This window comes from Ictalurus punctatus, chromosome 8 (assembly GCF_001660625.3).
Source record: "Ictalurus punctatus breed USDA103 chromosome 8, Coco_2.0, whole genome shotgun sequence".
NCBI lineage: Eukaryota > Metazoa > Chordata > Actinopteri > Siluriformes > Ictaluridae > Ictalurus > Ictalurus punctatus.
In genome coordinates this window covers 1,949,865-1,965,396 of record NC_030423.2, presented here as the reverse complement: position 1 = coordinate 1,965,396, position 15,532 = coordinate 1,949,865, and the positions used below count along the sequence as shown (strand labels likewise).

Genomic DNA, 15,532 nt, shown 5'->3' with positions numbered 1-15,532 from the left:
TCATAAAATGAAATGGTCTGACTCCAAAACATTTTTTTTTTTACTTTAAAAACGATTTCAAGCTTTATTGTTCTGTTTTGTGTAATTGCACGAGTTAAAAGGCAATTAGAGCTTATAACATTGTAAGCAGGTATGTTGTATAAAGTGCCACCCTTTTACTTTTATTTATTATAATTTTGTTCTTGTCCTCTGGCACTGTTTTATTTGATGATATTTTACGTTTGTTATTTTGTATTATTACTTTGAAGGAATATGTCTCATTGCGTTATTCTGGCTTATGGCATAATTTTATATGCTCACTATATAGGCACACTAAAGTGGTGTTAGCAGTAGTAGCACTACTAGTAGTGTACTAGTAATACGTTTGAGATTGAACCATGCTGTCTTCAAACTCGTGTGGTTTAATTTTTTGTTGCATTCTGCTGTTTACGGTGCACATCAAAACATTAATATTTTAATACTTCCGTAGAATATAATCTGTATATAATAATAATAATAATAATCAAATGTACGGTTTTCGGAAATAAACGCCGTTTTCTTGGCTTTTGTTTTGGGGTTGCTAAGGCGGAAGCGGAAGTGACGTTCTTTTTGTTATGTCTACCAGCTGATCAACAGCGCGATCGTTGCAGCGAAGCTAGAAATTAATGCCAAAAAGAAAAACCGGTCTATTTTCGTGTTGTTTTCATGTTTATTGCTTCTTTGTTCGTTTGGTTAAGGATTAAGGATTAATTTAGCAGCCAACAAGAACCCTCTCCAGATGAGCAACTCGACCGTCAGTGTTCTGTGCAGGCTGGGCCACAACAAACTGGCCTGCGCTGGGGTTTAGGTGTAGCAGCAAATATTAACTGTTACCAAATGATAAAAGTGGAAATAATGGACATTGTAACAGCTGTAAGATCTTCCAGTGATCTTCAGAGGATCAGTGACTAAAATAATAATAGTAATAATAATAATAATAATAATAATAATACAACAGACTGTGCTCTAGAGATTGTTTGCTAGAACAGAACAGCTGAAGAAGGACAAGAGACATAACTGTCATATATTAGGCTACCTGTTGTCCTCCAATGTCAGACAGAGCAGTCATTACCATAACATACATATAGCTACCACGGAATCTCTTAGAAATTGAGTAAAATGTGGTTAAAACTGTTTTTCCTGCTGCTTTACTTTTTGGTTTTGTTTCTCGTGGCTCGATTTTTTGAAGCCATTGTGTGGTATGAGACGGGAATCTTTGCCACCCAGCTGGTGGATCCTGTAACACTGAGCTTTAAAAAGCTGAAGACCATCCTAGAGGGGAGAGGACTGGGGTACTCCGGCCTGGCCGAGAAGAGGGACGTCAGAGAGCTGGTTGAAAACTCTGGTAAACTGGTTTTAACCCTAAAGATATCGAGCAGTGGAAGGAGAGTACGGACATACCGATCCCACGCTTCTGATTTTTTTAAACAGTACCAATAATTGATCGCTGTGTATATATATGGTCATTCGCAGAACTGATCTGATCTGATCTGATACTGACATCCAGCGCAAGATTCTGTTAGTAAATCAGGTGAAATTTGAAATCACGGTGGCATCATCCTTGAAGGCACGTCGTGCCCTGTGTTTAAGTTTGGAACGCATCAGAAATAAATGTAAAAATGGATTTATGCAGTACCGATCCAATACTTCAGGTCTGGATTAGCCTTGATAGTGATACCAAAAACAACAACAAAAGAAATCTAGTACTTGTAGAACGTGAAGTTATTATTACACCGATATGATGGTGTACCGAGTATCACGATATTGCGTTGTATCGCGGTGTATACTGAACGTGTTTGTTTATTTATTTATTTTTAAAGCAGAAGGAATTAAAATGGCAACCGACTGGAGCGACAGACATCTGCAGCAAATAAAAGCGCAATCAAAGTGCGATTTTTATTTATTTATTTTTTTATGTCGGAACACATTTTGTAGTATACGTCAGAAACTTTCCTCGACGCCCGGCAACTCTTGGGAAAAATATCGACTCGAGAGTATGCACTCCAGTTCCCGGCGCACTCCTGGCACCCGAAAAAGAGTACAGACCAACCCGACATCCAACCGATCTGGGCAAGGAGGCGTCATTTATTGCTTGTCAATTGAAAAAGCTCCTCCCTTAAGCCATCAGCATGGGGCGTGGCTTTGGGAGGAGTGAACGCTGAAGGACCGAGCCGTATTCGTTTCAGTTTTGAATTTCAAATCAGCAATCTGAAGATAATAAAAATACTCAGTGTACCTTTAATTAGGAAAAGATTAAGAACACTTAAATATAAAATTTTTAAAAATCAAAATATACACCTACTAAACAGAGAATGATGATGATGATGTTTTTTTTAAACACGTCAGTCTAAATTTAATATTGTAAACCACTTTAATCATATATATATATATTGTTTGTTTGTTTTTGAAGGAGACCTGATGCAAGGGGAGCTCTATTCAGCTTTAAAAAATGAAAAAGAAGAAGAAGCAGGATCAGATTCCAGCACCAGTTTTAGTGGGGAGATGCACTTTTATGAGCTAGTGGAAGACACGAAGGATGGCATCTGGTTGGTCCAGGTAGATATTATCCTGCTTATTAGCACGTTTTACTTGATCTATTTCCGTTTTTGTTTTTTTTTAATCATCTTTTGAGATCTGAACGTGTTTAAATAGAAGTATACGACGCGACATTTAAAATATATGCAAATATTTAAACGCCAAATGAAACGTAACACATGGCTTACAAATCAGCTGTGTATTCTGGATGCATAGTGATGATGGGATTTTATAAGATATAAAACGGAAAAACGATTGTCTTTTTTTTTTTTTTGTGCGTAGGTAATAGCCCAAGAGAGAAATCCACTACTGAGCACAGCCAACTGGGGGAAAATGGTACAGAAGGTTTCTCGCTTTGGCATCCGCACTGGCACTTTCAACTGCTCGAGTGACTCCAGGTCAGGAATTGCACTGCATGTTGATTGAGTTGTAATCGCATAGAAATGTATTTATTATCTTGTTAATTTGTTTTTGCATTTCACACTAATTTATGTCGTCGTCTTTTTTCTTTTTTTATCCACCCAAACTATCAGATATTGCCATAAACGTGGCTGGATGAAGTCCACTCTGATCATGTCAGTTCCCCAGACGTACGCCTCGAAAGGAAAGGTCATACTGAAAGAGTATAACGGTAGGCGCATTGAAACGGAGCACATCTTCAAATGGATGACCGCGCACGTCGCGTCCCGCATCAAGACCATCCGTTTCTCACAACAGTTAATGGAGGACTGGTACCAGAGAGAAAAGCAGCCCGTGAAGATGTTCTTGTTTGCCAAACTGCTCCAGCCCCCTGCCTTCTTCTCAGCCCTCAGCATCAAATTCACAGGGCGCATCGAGTTCATCTTTGTTGACGTTCGCAACTGGGACAACACCACTTGCTTGGAGGAAATCGGGGTGCGACAGATGCCCTCGTATATTCTCAAAACACCAGAGGGTATCTACAGATATGGCAACAGCACTGGGGAGTACATTTCTTTGCATGCCATGGACACGTTCCTACGCTCTGTTCAACCAGAGGTCAATGATCTGTTTGTTCTAAGCTTGGTCATGGTCAACCTGATGGCCTGGATGGACCTTTTCATAACACAAGGAGCCACGATTAAGCGCTTTGTGGTTCTGATCAGCACGCTAGGAACCTATAATTCTTTACTCATCATTTCTTGGCTCCCTATTCTTGGATTCCTTCAGCTACCATATTTGGATAACTTCTATGAATACAGTCTTAAGCTGCTGCGCTACGCAGACACCACCGCTCTCGCCTCTTGGGTCAGGGCAGATTGGACCTTCTATTCTTCCCACCCGGCCCTTTTCCTGAGCACATACCTGGCCCATGGGCTCCTCATAGACTACTTTGAGAAGAAGAGGAGATGTAGCAATGAAGACCAAAATGCAAACAACTTGGAGTGGCTGTCCAGCCTTTGGGATTGGTACACCAGCTATTTGGTACATCCCATTGCTTCCTTTCAGAATGAGTCAGACTGGGATGATGATCCTAATTTCATTTTAGACAGGTTGGCCTTCCCTGACCTCTGGCTTCACCCACTTGTTCCCATAGACTACATCAAAAATCTGCCCACCTGGAGGTTCAGGTGCACACAGTCAGAGGGGACCGTCAGAATGGACCAAGTTAATCCAACAAACAAGATGGTGCACCCGTCGTTCACGGAACCAGGTCGTGAGCAGCAAGAACAAGACAACAGCGCAGAGAGGGCTCATACCGGTGAAAGGAGTGCAGCTGGGATGAGGTCTCGAGAATCCTGGTCTTCCGGAGAGGAACGGGACACCGATTGGTCCCAGTGGCCCTGTGGCATGCTTCATTGCACAGAATGTGTAGTTTGTTTGGAGAACTTTGAAACGGAATGCCTTGTCATGGGACTGCCGTGTGGCCACGTGTTTCACCAGCAGTGCATCGTGGTCTGGCTGGCAGGTGGGCAGCACTGCTGCCCAGTGTGTCGGTGGCCATCTTATAAGAAGAGACCAGCAAGACAACCCTATGCAGATTTTCCACCTGAACCAGAATAGCATATTCCACTGATTGGAAATTTGATTCACCATACATAACTTATGAATTCTTGATGTGCCCATTGTTAGTCTGTAGGCCTGTAGATCCATGTTATTATCCATGAGTCCTGTTTTAATTTTTGGTGGTATGAACCTACATACACATTAGTGTGTTATGGCTTTTTTCTTTTCTTTTTTTCTTCTTCTTCAAGATGTTAAGCCTAGGCATGGACTAAATATTAATTAGAAATGTTGAACTAACTTTTTTTTTTGTTTGTTTTTTTTAGTCCATGACTAATGCTTAATCGATACCAAAAACCAGCCTACTGGCTACGTAAATCTTGCTAACATGATTTAAATATATACTTGGAGAATACGTGTGAAAAGTACAGTTTTATAATGGGCAAAGTGAGGCACTTTTGTTTGTAACAAAGAAAGTAATGGCACAATTGTTGAAAAGACAAGTTTCTATCTTAGCTCTTATGAAGTTTAGCGATGAGATGAAAGTTACAAAAAAAAAAAAAAATCCCAATCAGAGTTCCATGTACGTTCGATGTGTGTTCGGTTTCTAAATGTAACGGGTTACGATATAAAATTAAGTTTCAGAACTTGTGTAATACATTACACAAATCAACCTAGGCAGCTCAGCTGATTTATTAGTCATTTCATCCTTAGATCTTTCTCAGGTGGACAGTTCTGACCAGTATCTAATATAGTGGAGGTTTGTTTTTTTTTTTGTTTTTTTCGGGGGGGGTTCTAATAGAGTAAGAGTGTTGGTGATTGTTTAGTTAGTTCCCGATCGTCTTCGAGTAGCGGTCTGAGAGGACATGGAGTCAAAATTGTACCGTCACATCAAGCAAAGCTGGCATAGTGTTGAAAACAGATGGTCCTAACTTTAGGCATTGCCACGTAACAATTAAATCCCCGCACAGGCTTTCATACGCAGTTCAATTTAAGCAAGGAGCAAGATACGAGGGACCTTACGGTGACGTTATATAATGGCAAACTCAGTCCACAAGTAGTTTTATGCGGGGATGGGCATGCCCACAGAAATGTGGGTGATAGTTCAGTTTGATCTCCAGTTAACTGTTCATTTACAGGTGGTTAAATTTAGACCATGCGCAGATTGACTCTTCATACGGATAAAAACAGAGTCTTATCAAAATAGATCCTGAAAACAAAAACGCAATAAATATGATATTACGTCCAACTGTGTAGTAAAATCCGTCAAAATACTGCTGACCCGTTTTACTGTTACTTTGATTTATCCGAGCTCAGTTTTCATCCACGAAAATACGACCCTTCTACAAGACTCACTGGCCACGTTAAAGGTCAGCTTGCTTATATCGAGCCGATGTTACGCAATCAAGCATTTCTAAGACAGAAGGATGTCTTGACCTTAACCGGCGTTTATTTTTTCGACACTGCTTTTGAAATGTGTAAAATTACGGCGTCGTGTCAATGACGCTTGACAAACCAGTCCGTTGAAACCAGTCAGTCACCTTATATTTAATACACACAAAAGAAGAAAACAAACTTGAAAAACATGCTTGAATACCAGGTAAAATGGCCGACTTGGCCTTCCTGCTAGATTCCGCTACTCCATCACGAATTCATTTTTCTTTCGGCGAAGCATGGGACTTGTGTTTCGTTTTGTTTTTTTTCCAGAACAGAATATATACATTGTAATACCATGATTAATGCCCTTACCCCACTGACGTACTCCAGCTGTTTTGTGTGAATTTGAAAACAGACATTGGAGCATTGGTTTATTGTGCTGTTCGATCCATTAAAGTTGACTTTCACAGTTTTACGGCTTCTTATGGCCTACTTCAAATCTGTTTTTGAGGATATAAATAATCATAAAGTTTCTCATACGTTATATGCTTGTACGTTGACGTTAAAGAGAAAGAGAATTGCGTAATTATGGAAGGAACCAAATGTTCTGAGACCAGTGTTAATGTGTAGATAAGCTACAGTACATTCTCAGTGTACTGAAGAAGCTAAAGCCCCGAAAGTAGTCTTATGAAGAAAAGAAAAAAAACTTCCAGTTATATTCACTAACTTAATAGGGGACCTCCCTTTAATACAGACAATATGTTTAGCTGAATAATTGATGAACTGGATCTAAAATACCCGACATCTTTTATACCAAACAACATGATGTACCAAAATAGTCATACAACAGCATTTTTGGTACAGGATGTAAAAAAAAAACATAAATAAACAGGGGAAAGTAGCATTAACTAACGGCGCCATTTTGTTTTATACGAACTACCTATGATTGGTAACGGTTTCAGTACATTTTGTTAGGTCAAAGTCAAGATCATTTTTAATGCTGCGTGTAATACGGGGTAATAAATTTAAAAGGCTGCACTGTTTTTCAGTATTTCAGCTAAATAATCTCAAAATAATCAATATGAAAAACATCAGGTCAACCCCATTTGCTACTTCGAGAGCCTTGACCTCAAACCCACTGAACCCTGAAGCCAGGCCTCCTTGCCCACCATCAGTGCCGGACCTCACTAATGCTCTTGAAGTAGGTTGAACGGGCAAATCCTCACAGCCGCGCTCTCACATCTAGTGGAATGCCTTCCCAGAAGAGTGGAGGTTATTATAAATGGGGACCGGTTATTATTAAATATGCACAGGGTGTGGGTGTGATGGCCATATTCTGTATTTTAAAAATGGTGGGTTCTCTAGTTCCTCCCAACATAAATAAATAAATAAATAAATAAATAGAACACCATACATTCACTGTCCTGGCTGATTAAATAACTGCATGAATGTGCAGGTGTTTCTAATAAAAACAGGCGGTGAGTATAGATGCATTAGCGATGTTAAACTGCCCTCAGGTTTGAATGAGTCTGTGTGGTGTGATGGACTGGGCGTCCCATACAAGTCAGTTTTCTTTTGGCAAGTCTTACAAACTCTTTCCTCCACCGCACGTTAGTGCGCATGCGCGGGATGTCCGTCACTCGGCGGAACGGGCGTAATCTACAGCGCGTGCGGGGTGGGAATTGCTACCGAAGTGTGAGCACTTTTATATAATGTTTTGCTGAGCTGAGCTGAGTCGTAAAACAAGTTCCTGAACCCGAGACGCAAAGGAGCAACAGCTAGGATGCTGCGTGTCTGTTGGAAAGGTGCACGGGTAAGCTTTCTGTACAGTCACTGGCTAGCCTGATGCTAGCTTGCTAGTTTAGACGGGAACGGTCATTCAGTGACCCACACAAACAGGCCTGCGCCTGTGCTCTAAATGTCCTTGAGCGTACGTTTATTTTGTGCGTCCAGGTTGTGTACGTTCTGGTTTAACACCATCCACACGTTATCTTTATAAATGACCAGAGCGTGCTTTTTTTTTTTAAAAAAAAACCCATAGCTAAAGATGTAGTTTCCAGCCGGTGCGGCTTTTTTTTTCTTTTTTTTTTTTTAAAGTGAAACCCAAGCTCACGTAAACGGCGTAAGCGCAAATGCAGAGGCGGGGCTTTTGACGTTGAGTGACGGGTACGCAAACGAATAGGATGAAGGATTACGCGCGCGGCACAAAAACCCAGCCAATTGAAAACGCGTACTGTACATGGACGTAGATGTGGGCGGTCAATATGTGATTCATGTTTTCCGCCAACAATTCATGTTGTGGATCTGGCTGCTAGTGAAGAAATAAAGTGTTTAATTTTTTTTTTCCCCTTTCTGACAATATTTACTGGTATCTAGAAGAGTTATAAGGGATTGTTAAAGTATATGCAGTCTTTAACGGCCTTTGTGTTCATTAATAGTTTGCGGACGTGACCTTGCAAGTTTTTCCACCCCATGTTTGATATAAGTGAATAGATTGGTACCATTGTCCCTCTTTATTATTATTATTATTATTATTATTATTATTATTATTATTTGGGGGGGGGATGAAATCACAAAAGCTAGACTTCTTAAAGGCAGTAGACACCTGACTTCCAGTCAAGTGGCTTTTATTGTCACTTCAATTATATACAGCTGGTAGAGTACACAGTGAATGTAAACATAACATGCTATGATTTAGTATTCAGTAGATAAGCTTAGACCCCTATTCAGACGTGGCGGTGTTGATTCTGCAAAGGCCGCTATCGCCAAATATCGCCAAAATCCATAATTCGTGGGGCATTTAATAAACATGCATATGTATATCATTTTTAAAAAGAAATAATAACGAGTTAATAGCCGTTACCTCTCACTTGTACGTGATTTCTTTCTTTTTTTGGTCTTCAGAAATGCCTGTGTGAAAACGTGGCGGTCCACCCCCGGCAGCACTGCCGTCGCTACACCTCAGCTGGGAGCTCTGGGTAAAAATTTCTGTTCATAAAATATTCATATATTCATTTTCCAAACCAACTGGACATTGTGTTTGAGTAGAACGCCTTGTAATTGTGCTTCTTATTTACAAATAATGAACATTTTAGCTGGGGTTAGATGGATTTCACAAGGCTCAACAATATTTCGAATGCAGGGCGTGCCGTAAACACGCAGTCATGTTGTTCTGTTAATAACAGCAGCGAAATCATCTGTGTGCCGCAGGTCTGCCGCGGGTAAGATTGCGGCTGCCGGTCTTCTGACGGTCGGCGGAGGCGTAGGTGGTACAATCCTGTACGCCAAGTGGGACCCCAAATTCAGAACGAATATTGAAAAGAGTGTGCCCTATTCTGATAAGGTGTTTGAGCTGATGCTTGGTCCCCCTCCACCGCCGCTTGTCCCTTTCCCAAAGAGACCAGTAAGAACCAAACCTATAGAACCAGAATACTTTGTCACCTAGACCTTGTCCTTATTTGTTAAAACTTTATACTTAAGAAGTCGTGGTTATATTTTCCGTGCACGTTAGGTAAAGGTTGAAGCGCTGCAGATATCGTCGGTGTCTGAAGCTTCAAAAGACTCGAAACAGCCAAAAGCAAAAGGCAAAGCTAAAGAAAAACCACTCGAGTCAGGACCCGCGGAACCCATCCCTGAGAGTCCAACGCAGTCATCACAGACCCTGGAGGGTGAGTGTGCCTGTGGTGTTTTTTGTTTTGTGGCCCCCCTCCCATTATTTTTATATGTAATACTATCAATCAGTAGCAAAGGGTAAAATCCCCTTGAAATGCTTTGATACGTTCAGCTTTATTCAATGTATTTCCGTTAATTTCCACTGACACAGGTAATTAGGGCGGGACATATCGAGTGGCTCCTCCCCCCTTTTAAATAGCCAACAGCCAATAGTTTAGCTTACCTCAGCCCGGGCTAAGCCGCACTTGACAGTTAATAACATGGACACGAGCCCGAGCAATAAACTCCTCATGCTCAGCAACAGAAACTTCAGCAAGTTGTTTTTTTTTTTTTTTTTTAAATTATTTATTTATTTTTATAATGCTGTGGGCGGGACACTTCGGATTCTAGAGAGCGTTTGATTGGACAGAAAATCTGATGCAGAATGACGTCATCAAAACGGTGGTCGAGAGAGAGTGTAAATTTTGAACGCGTATATCTCGATGTGAATTTTGTCGTCGTTTTGGAGCGCGCAAGCCTATAGATAACCTTGTCGCTGACACAGAGAAGCCAGAGAACTTCCATTTTGATTTCACGGGGACTTTAAGGAAGAACCAAACCATGAAGAGCGTCACTTGCAAAACCGATTTAGTCCTCGGAGAAGTTATTGTTGCGGCGGGTTTTCTCTGACTCTCACACACCCGTCAGTACACGCACGGCTATGGGCTTGTGACTCGGCAGTTTCCGTCGTCGATCGAACGGCACTTTTATGGCCATCCTGATGTGAGTTCTGCTGTTGTTGCAGAGGCCTCGGTTGAGGCGGCCCATATCATTTCAGCCATCGGCGATGTGCAGTCTGTTCCTGCACCGGGCACCAGCCACGATCCGGCCGCTGTTCCCCCTGCATCGACCCCCTCTCCGACCAAGCCTGGGTCAGGTTAGAGCCCTCCATCGTAGCCTGTCATCTCCACATCGTTTGCGTTGCCGTCTCCTAACTCTGTACTCATTGTTCACCACTAACCCGCAGTCGTGTTCTTTTCTGTGCATGTGAAAAAAATTAATAAATAAAATTTTATATATGTGTATGTATGTATGTATGTATGTATGTATGTATATGTAACAAAAAAAACAACCTGACTCTGTATTACTAATTCTATTTTACTAATTACTATTACTAATAAATAATACTCATAAAGGGTGGATGTACAGAGACGTAAGGAGTGTGTGTTCATACCTGTGTGTGTGATTTGTGTGTTTTTAGCTGAAGAATGTCACGAGTGTGCTCACCATGAACACACACTGAAAGAACGGCCTGTGGAAGAAGTGGCTGCCCGCTTGGCTCAGCAGGACCAGGCTGAACGGGACACTCTGGCCGGTAGGCGCACCTCTCCGACATACACACACACACACACTTGTTTCACACCCTCTACCTAATAGATATAATCTAAGCATAAACCTAAAAGCTGAGTTAATGGTGCCCAATATAGTAGGGGTGCCCTTTTTTTTTTTTTTTTTTTTTGGCCAAGGACTCAAAATTCTCATTAAATCAAAATCACCACTAATATTTGAGCATAAGAAAACAATTCGGCACAACGTAACATTTTAAAGAGGCGATGATCGTATCAGAGGTGATCTTATAATCTGGTCATCAAGTAGGATGATGGTGGCTAATTGTAACGATGTCTGTGTGTACAGCTTTATCAGTTGGGCTGGAGGAGGCTCTGGGAGCTTCTGCCAAGCTTACACTACACGCCATCGGAGCGCAGGAGGCAGCGCTCCTCGCCATCAGCACGCACACGCAGAGAGTCCGAGAGGCCATGGACTCGGAGGTGAGCGCTCGTTCTGTCTCTCTGACTGTTTCTTCTTACTCCTGAATTCTTCTGAAGATGGTTGGTTTATTTATTTATTTTCCCTTTACTGCTAATATCTTGCTCTGTATTCGCATTGTTAGGATTCTCCAGATAAGAAGTCGGCTCAGTGGAGAGATCTGGAGGATGCACTCAGTCAGCGCTCCCACGCCATGGACCAGGCTGGAGAGGCTCTTCTCCAAGCCAAGTACGGCCGCACGACTCGAAGGGACACTTTATTTAAATCGCTAATCGAGAATTAAATCTAACACGGGCCGGTTGAGCCCGTTTGTTCTGCTCAGTGCCGTTATCATCGTGTCAAAAACAGAAGTAAAGCAATAAAAAATATCGGTTTACGGGCGCATTAACATGCAAATAATCGGTATCGGTTATAAAATAAATAAATAAATCAATATCGGTCTCTCTTTCTCTCATTTATGCCTTTTTTTTGTGTGCTTGTAATTAGAGAACAGCTCGAGAAGCTCAGAGGCGTGATCAACAATGCTAAGGAAACGAAGATCGATGCTGCCAGGCCCCAAATTCTGGCTGCAGAGGAAAATCTACACAGTATGATTGTTGATCTGCAGAAAGTTGTAACCAAAGTATGTCCGGGTGGGACGGGGACTTTTTAAACATTATAAACTTCATTACAATCCCAGCATTCTGACTAAGTGGCACGTTATACTAGTGTAGTGTTTTAGTGTGTACTGTAGTGTAAGCTCCGCCTGCTCCTGAATCTCCATCTCCGACTCGGTCCAGGTGCAGTCGGCTCAGTCCGAGGCAAAGATCGTGTCTCAGTACAGTGAGCTGGTGAAGGAGGCCAAGGCGCAGTTCCAGAGAGAGCTCGGCAACATCACGCCTGAAGTCCAGGCCAACTGGAAGGGTCTCAGTAAGCAGCCGTAATCCTATAATATCATCCCATATGTAATCCTATACAGTTCACACGCTTTAAAATCCAGATTTGCGATTCAAGTGGGCACGGTCACTGAGCTTATTCGTCGTCTACCCGTTTTATCGTGTGCTCTCCGTTTTTGTGTCCTGCAGTAGTCTGTGCAGATTGTGTTGAATATGTTTTTCGCCCCCCCATATATTCCTCCCGCCTAAAGCAGGCAAGCTGAGTGCGGATGATCTGAATTCCCTGATTGCCCACGCTCACCGGCGTATCGACCAACTGAACCGTGAGCTGGCCGAGCAGCGAGTGCGTGAGCAGCTCCACATCGAATCGGCACTGGAGCAGCAGAAGCATGAGCACCAGAAATCTGTGGCGCAGGCGGTGGCCACCGCACTGGAACACCACCGTGAGAAGATTAGACTCGAGCAAGAGAAGAAAGCAAGTACCAATGGAGTTCTGTTTAAATACGAATATACACACTACCGGTCAAAATATTAGACACGCTTATTCATTATTTTTATACTTTTACACGTTTTGTAATAATAAGTCATCAAAACTCTGGAATAACACAAATGGAACTATGAACTAAAAAATAATCCAAAATAATTGAATATTTAACCATGTTCTCAAAAAAAAAAAAAAGGGTAGACCCACTTTTTCTCACCTAGAATTTTCAGAAATGAATTCTTGGCGTTTTCTCGACTGAGTTCTTGAGGAATTTCCGTGAGATGCTTTTTAAACGGTATTAAAGGAGTTCACACCGACGCCGGACTCTTATCGGCTGCTTTTCGGAATATTTCGCTCCGGGTAGTCCTTTTTTTTTATATGTGTATATATAATGTATATTACACACGAATCGAATACCTCGGCATGATTATATTTTTGTGTACGACACCAATTTCAAACATTTAATCATACACCTTCAGATCAAAAGGTTTTTAAGATCATGAGATGCGTTTCAGTCTCCACACTTTTGACCGTGTGTGTGTGTGTGTGTGTGTGTGTGTGTGTGTGTGTGTATCCTCCTTTAAATGTTAGGAATGTTTGCAATGATTATGTAGCTTAGAAATGACTTAAGTCGACTAGAGTCACTTTGTAATTTGGACTTTATTGTAACGTGGTGATTTAACCTTTTTCTTGGCACGCGTGTCACAGGTGCAGGAAGTGCGGGAGGTGATGGAGGCAGAGATGAGGACTCAGCTGCGCAGGCAGGCAGCCGCACACACGGACCACCTGCGCGATGTGCTTAAAGTGCAGGAACAGGAGCTGCGGGAGGAGGCCCATGACGTGAGCGTCTGTCACACTCTCAAAAAAGAAAAAACAAACCAGTGCATTACAATACCGTTATTGGTATAAACCTGCTTTGTGTGTGTGTGTAGACTCTGAGCAGTAAGCTGATGGAGCAGGAGATGCTCTACCGCCGTTTGGCCCAGGAGCAGCTAGACTCCTTCACTCTGGACATGAACTCTGCCTACGCCAGGCTCAAGGGCATAGAGGAAGCCATTGACAGTGAGTCTTGCATTGCAGTTGATTGTTTGTTTGTTTGTTTGTTTGTTTGTTTGTTTTTGTTTTTTTTAAATGAATGCTATGTCACAGCTACAGAGAGCTTGTAGATTAAAACGTACTGATCTGCCTATTTTAAACAGAACTGTTTCTAAACGTTCTTTATTAATATTTAAATAGTTTATATTAGATTGTGTAACGATTTGTAATTTTTTTTCCGTGCTATACCCGGGATGAAATGTGGAGACTAAAGGGCTAACGTGCTACACAAAAGACCATAAGTGTACGTAATTATGTGTTGCGCAGTAACATAAATGCCTAGACCATTCCGTCTGCCGTTTCCTTACAGGTCACGTAATCGCCGAGGAGGAAGCGCGCAAAGCTCACCAGCTGTGGTTATCTGTTGAGGCTCTAAGCTACGCAATGATGACTGCTGTGGCAGATTCGCCCTCCGAGCCTCTAGAGGGCGCTGTGCTCGCCATCAAAGAAAGCTGCGCACAGGACGAGTTCGCCCAGGCCTTGGCTTCAGCCCTGCCCGAGGAGTCGCTAAAGCGCGGCGTCTACAGCGAGGCCTCGCTGCGTGCCCGCTTTTACGAAATCCGTCGGCTAGTCCGACGCGTGGCGCTAATCGACGAGACGCGCAACAGCCTGTACCAGTACTTCCTGTCCTACTTGCAATCCATCCTGCTGTTTGAGAAGGAACAAGAGGTGCCACCCAGCAAGCTGGCACCAGAAAACCTCGACCCTTTCAAGCTGCTCGCCTACGCCACCTACAGCGTGGAGCGTGGTGACCTCGAGCTAGCCGCTAAGTTTGTTAACCAGCTGCACGGCGAGGCACGACGCGTGGCTCGGGACTGGCTCAGAGAAGCCCGGCTCACTCTGGAGACCAAACAGGTGGTCAGTTTGCTCTCGGCTTACGCCAACGCTGTAGGCTTAGGCACTACACAGGCTCCGTAAGTCGCACACGGGGGGGGGTGGAAAATGTTAATAACTCACAAAATGTTAATAACAAAAATAATAATAATAATAAATGAGGACTCCTGCCCATCTGCTGCTAACAGCAACCTGCCCTCATCAGATGAATTAATTTATACACCAGCCCAGGTTGGGTTTGTGGTGTTGTTTTTTTTTGTTTTTTGTTTTTTTATCATTTAAAAGCACTTTTGCAAGAAAGCTTTCGTCCTGAAATAACGGCCTGTTACTCACCGTCTGTATTCATAATCTCTTAAGGGCGCTGCACAGCACCCTGAACCTTTTAGATTTTGAGTGTGCGTAGCAGACAGATGGGCCGTCGGGTCAGTACCACTGTCTGAACCTAGTTTTCACCAGTTTTCAGTGCTTCGGGTTCAGTATCCGGATTGGTTATTAAGTCAGGCTTTTGGAAATGGTCAAATCCGTCTTTTTTTTTTTTTTTTGTCCTGCTATGGTTGTGTTTCTGCCCTTCAATACTGGATGTTAATAAATCACATGACGTTGACGTCTGTTTTCATTGCTTCCTTTCGTTTCGTATCGTATCATGTTTAAGGCGTCGAGGTAGTAAGTCACTTGATTATTATGGTGAGCTTTAAATGAAAACATCACTAAGTAAAGGCAGTGAATATTGCTTTTTATTTTTTAATTAATTAGAAGCATTTCACCTTAATGGTTCTAATCATGTACAAAGAAGCACGCCACTACTTTGAGCTGGATTACTTATACCTGTGGATGTTCTGAAATCAAACTGATTACGGTCATCTGTGGCTTCCAT

General features: G+C 42.3%; 2 protein-coding genes across 4 annotated transcripts; both read left to right on the top strand.

Moving 5' to 3' along the window:
* Positions 1-575: 575 nt before the first annotated feature.
* On the top strand, positions 576-6,364 carry rnf103 (ring finger protein 103). Its single transcript, XM_017474816.2, has 4 exons — positions 576-1,363; positions 2,429-2,574; positions 2,836-2,951; positions 3,087-6,364. Exons 1-4 carry the CDS (start codon positions 1,138-1,140, stop codon positions 4,573-4,575), a joined length of 1,977 nt encoding a protein of 658 aa, XP_017330305.1. The 5' UTR covers positions 576-1,137; the 3' UTR covers positions 4,576-6,364.
* A 1,143-nt stretch (positions 6,365-7,507) lies between these two features.
* immt (inner membrane protein, mitochondrial (mitofilin)) lies at positions 7,508-15,262 on the top strand. Of its 3 annotated transcripts, none has more exons than XM_053682428.1 (14): positions 7,508-7,705; positions 8,797-8,870; positions 9,103-9,295; positions 9,404-9,560; positions 10,349-10,480; positions 10,805-10,918; positions 11,239-11,372; positions 11,495-11,598; positions 11,857-11,992; positions 12,150-12,279; positions 12,500-12,720; positions 13,438-13,569; positions 13,662-13,791; positions 14,135-15,262. In XM_053682428.1, exons 1-14 carry the CDS (start codon positions 7,676-7,678, stop codon positions 14,740-14,742), a joined length of 2,295 nt encoding a protein of 764 aa, XP_053538403.1. In that variant the 5' UTR covers positions 7,508-7,675; the 3' UTR covers positions 14,743-15,262. The 3 variants fall into 3 exon arrangements, with proteins under 3 accessions (XP_053538403.1, XP_053538402.1, XP_053538404.1); XM_053682427.1 differs by having other exon boundaries at positions 7,509-7,705; positions 12,497-12,720; XM_053682429.1 differs by lacking the exon at positions 10,349-10,480 and having other exon boundaries at positions 7,509-7,705; positions 12,497-12,720.
* Positions 15,263-15,532: the final 270 nt, after the last annotated feature.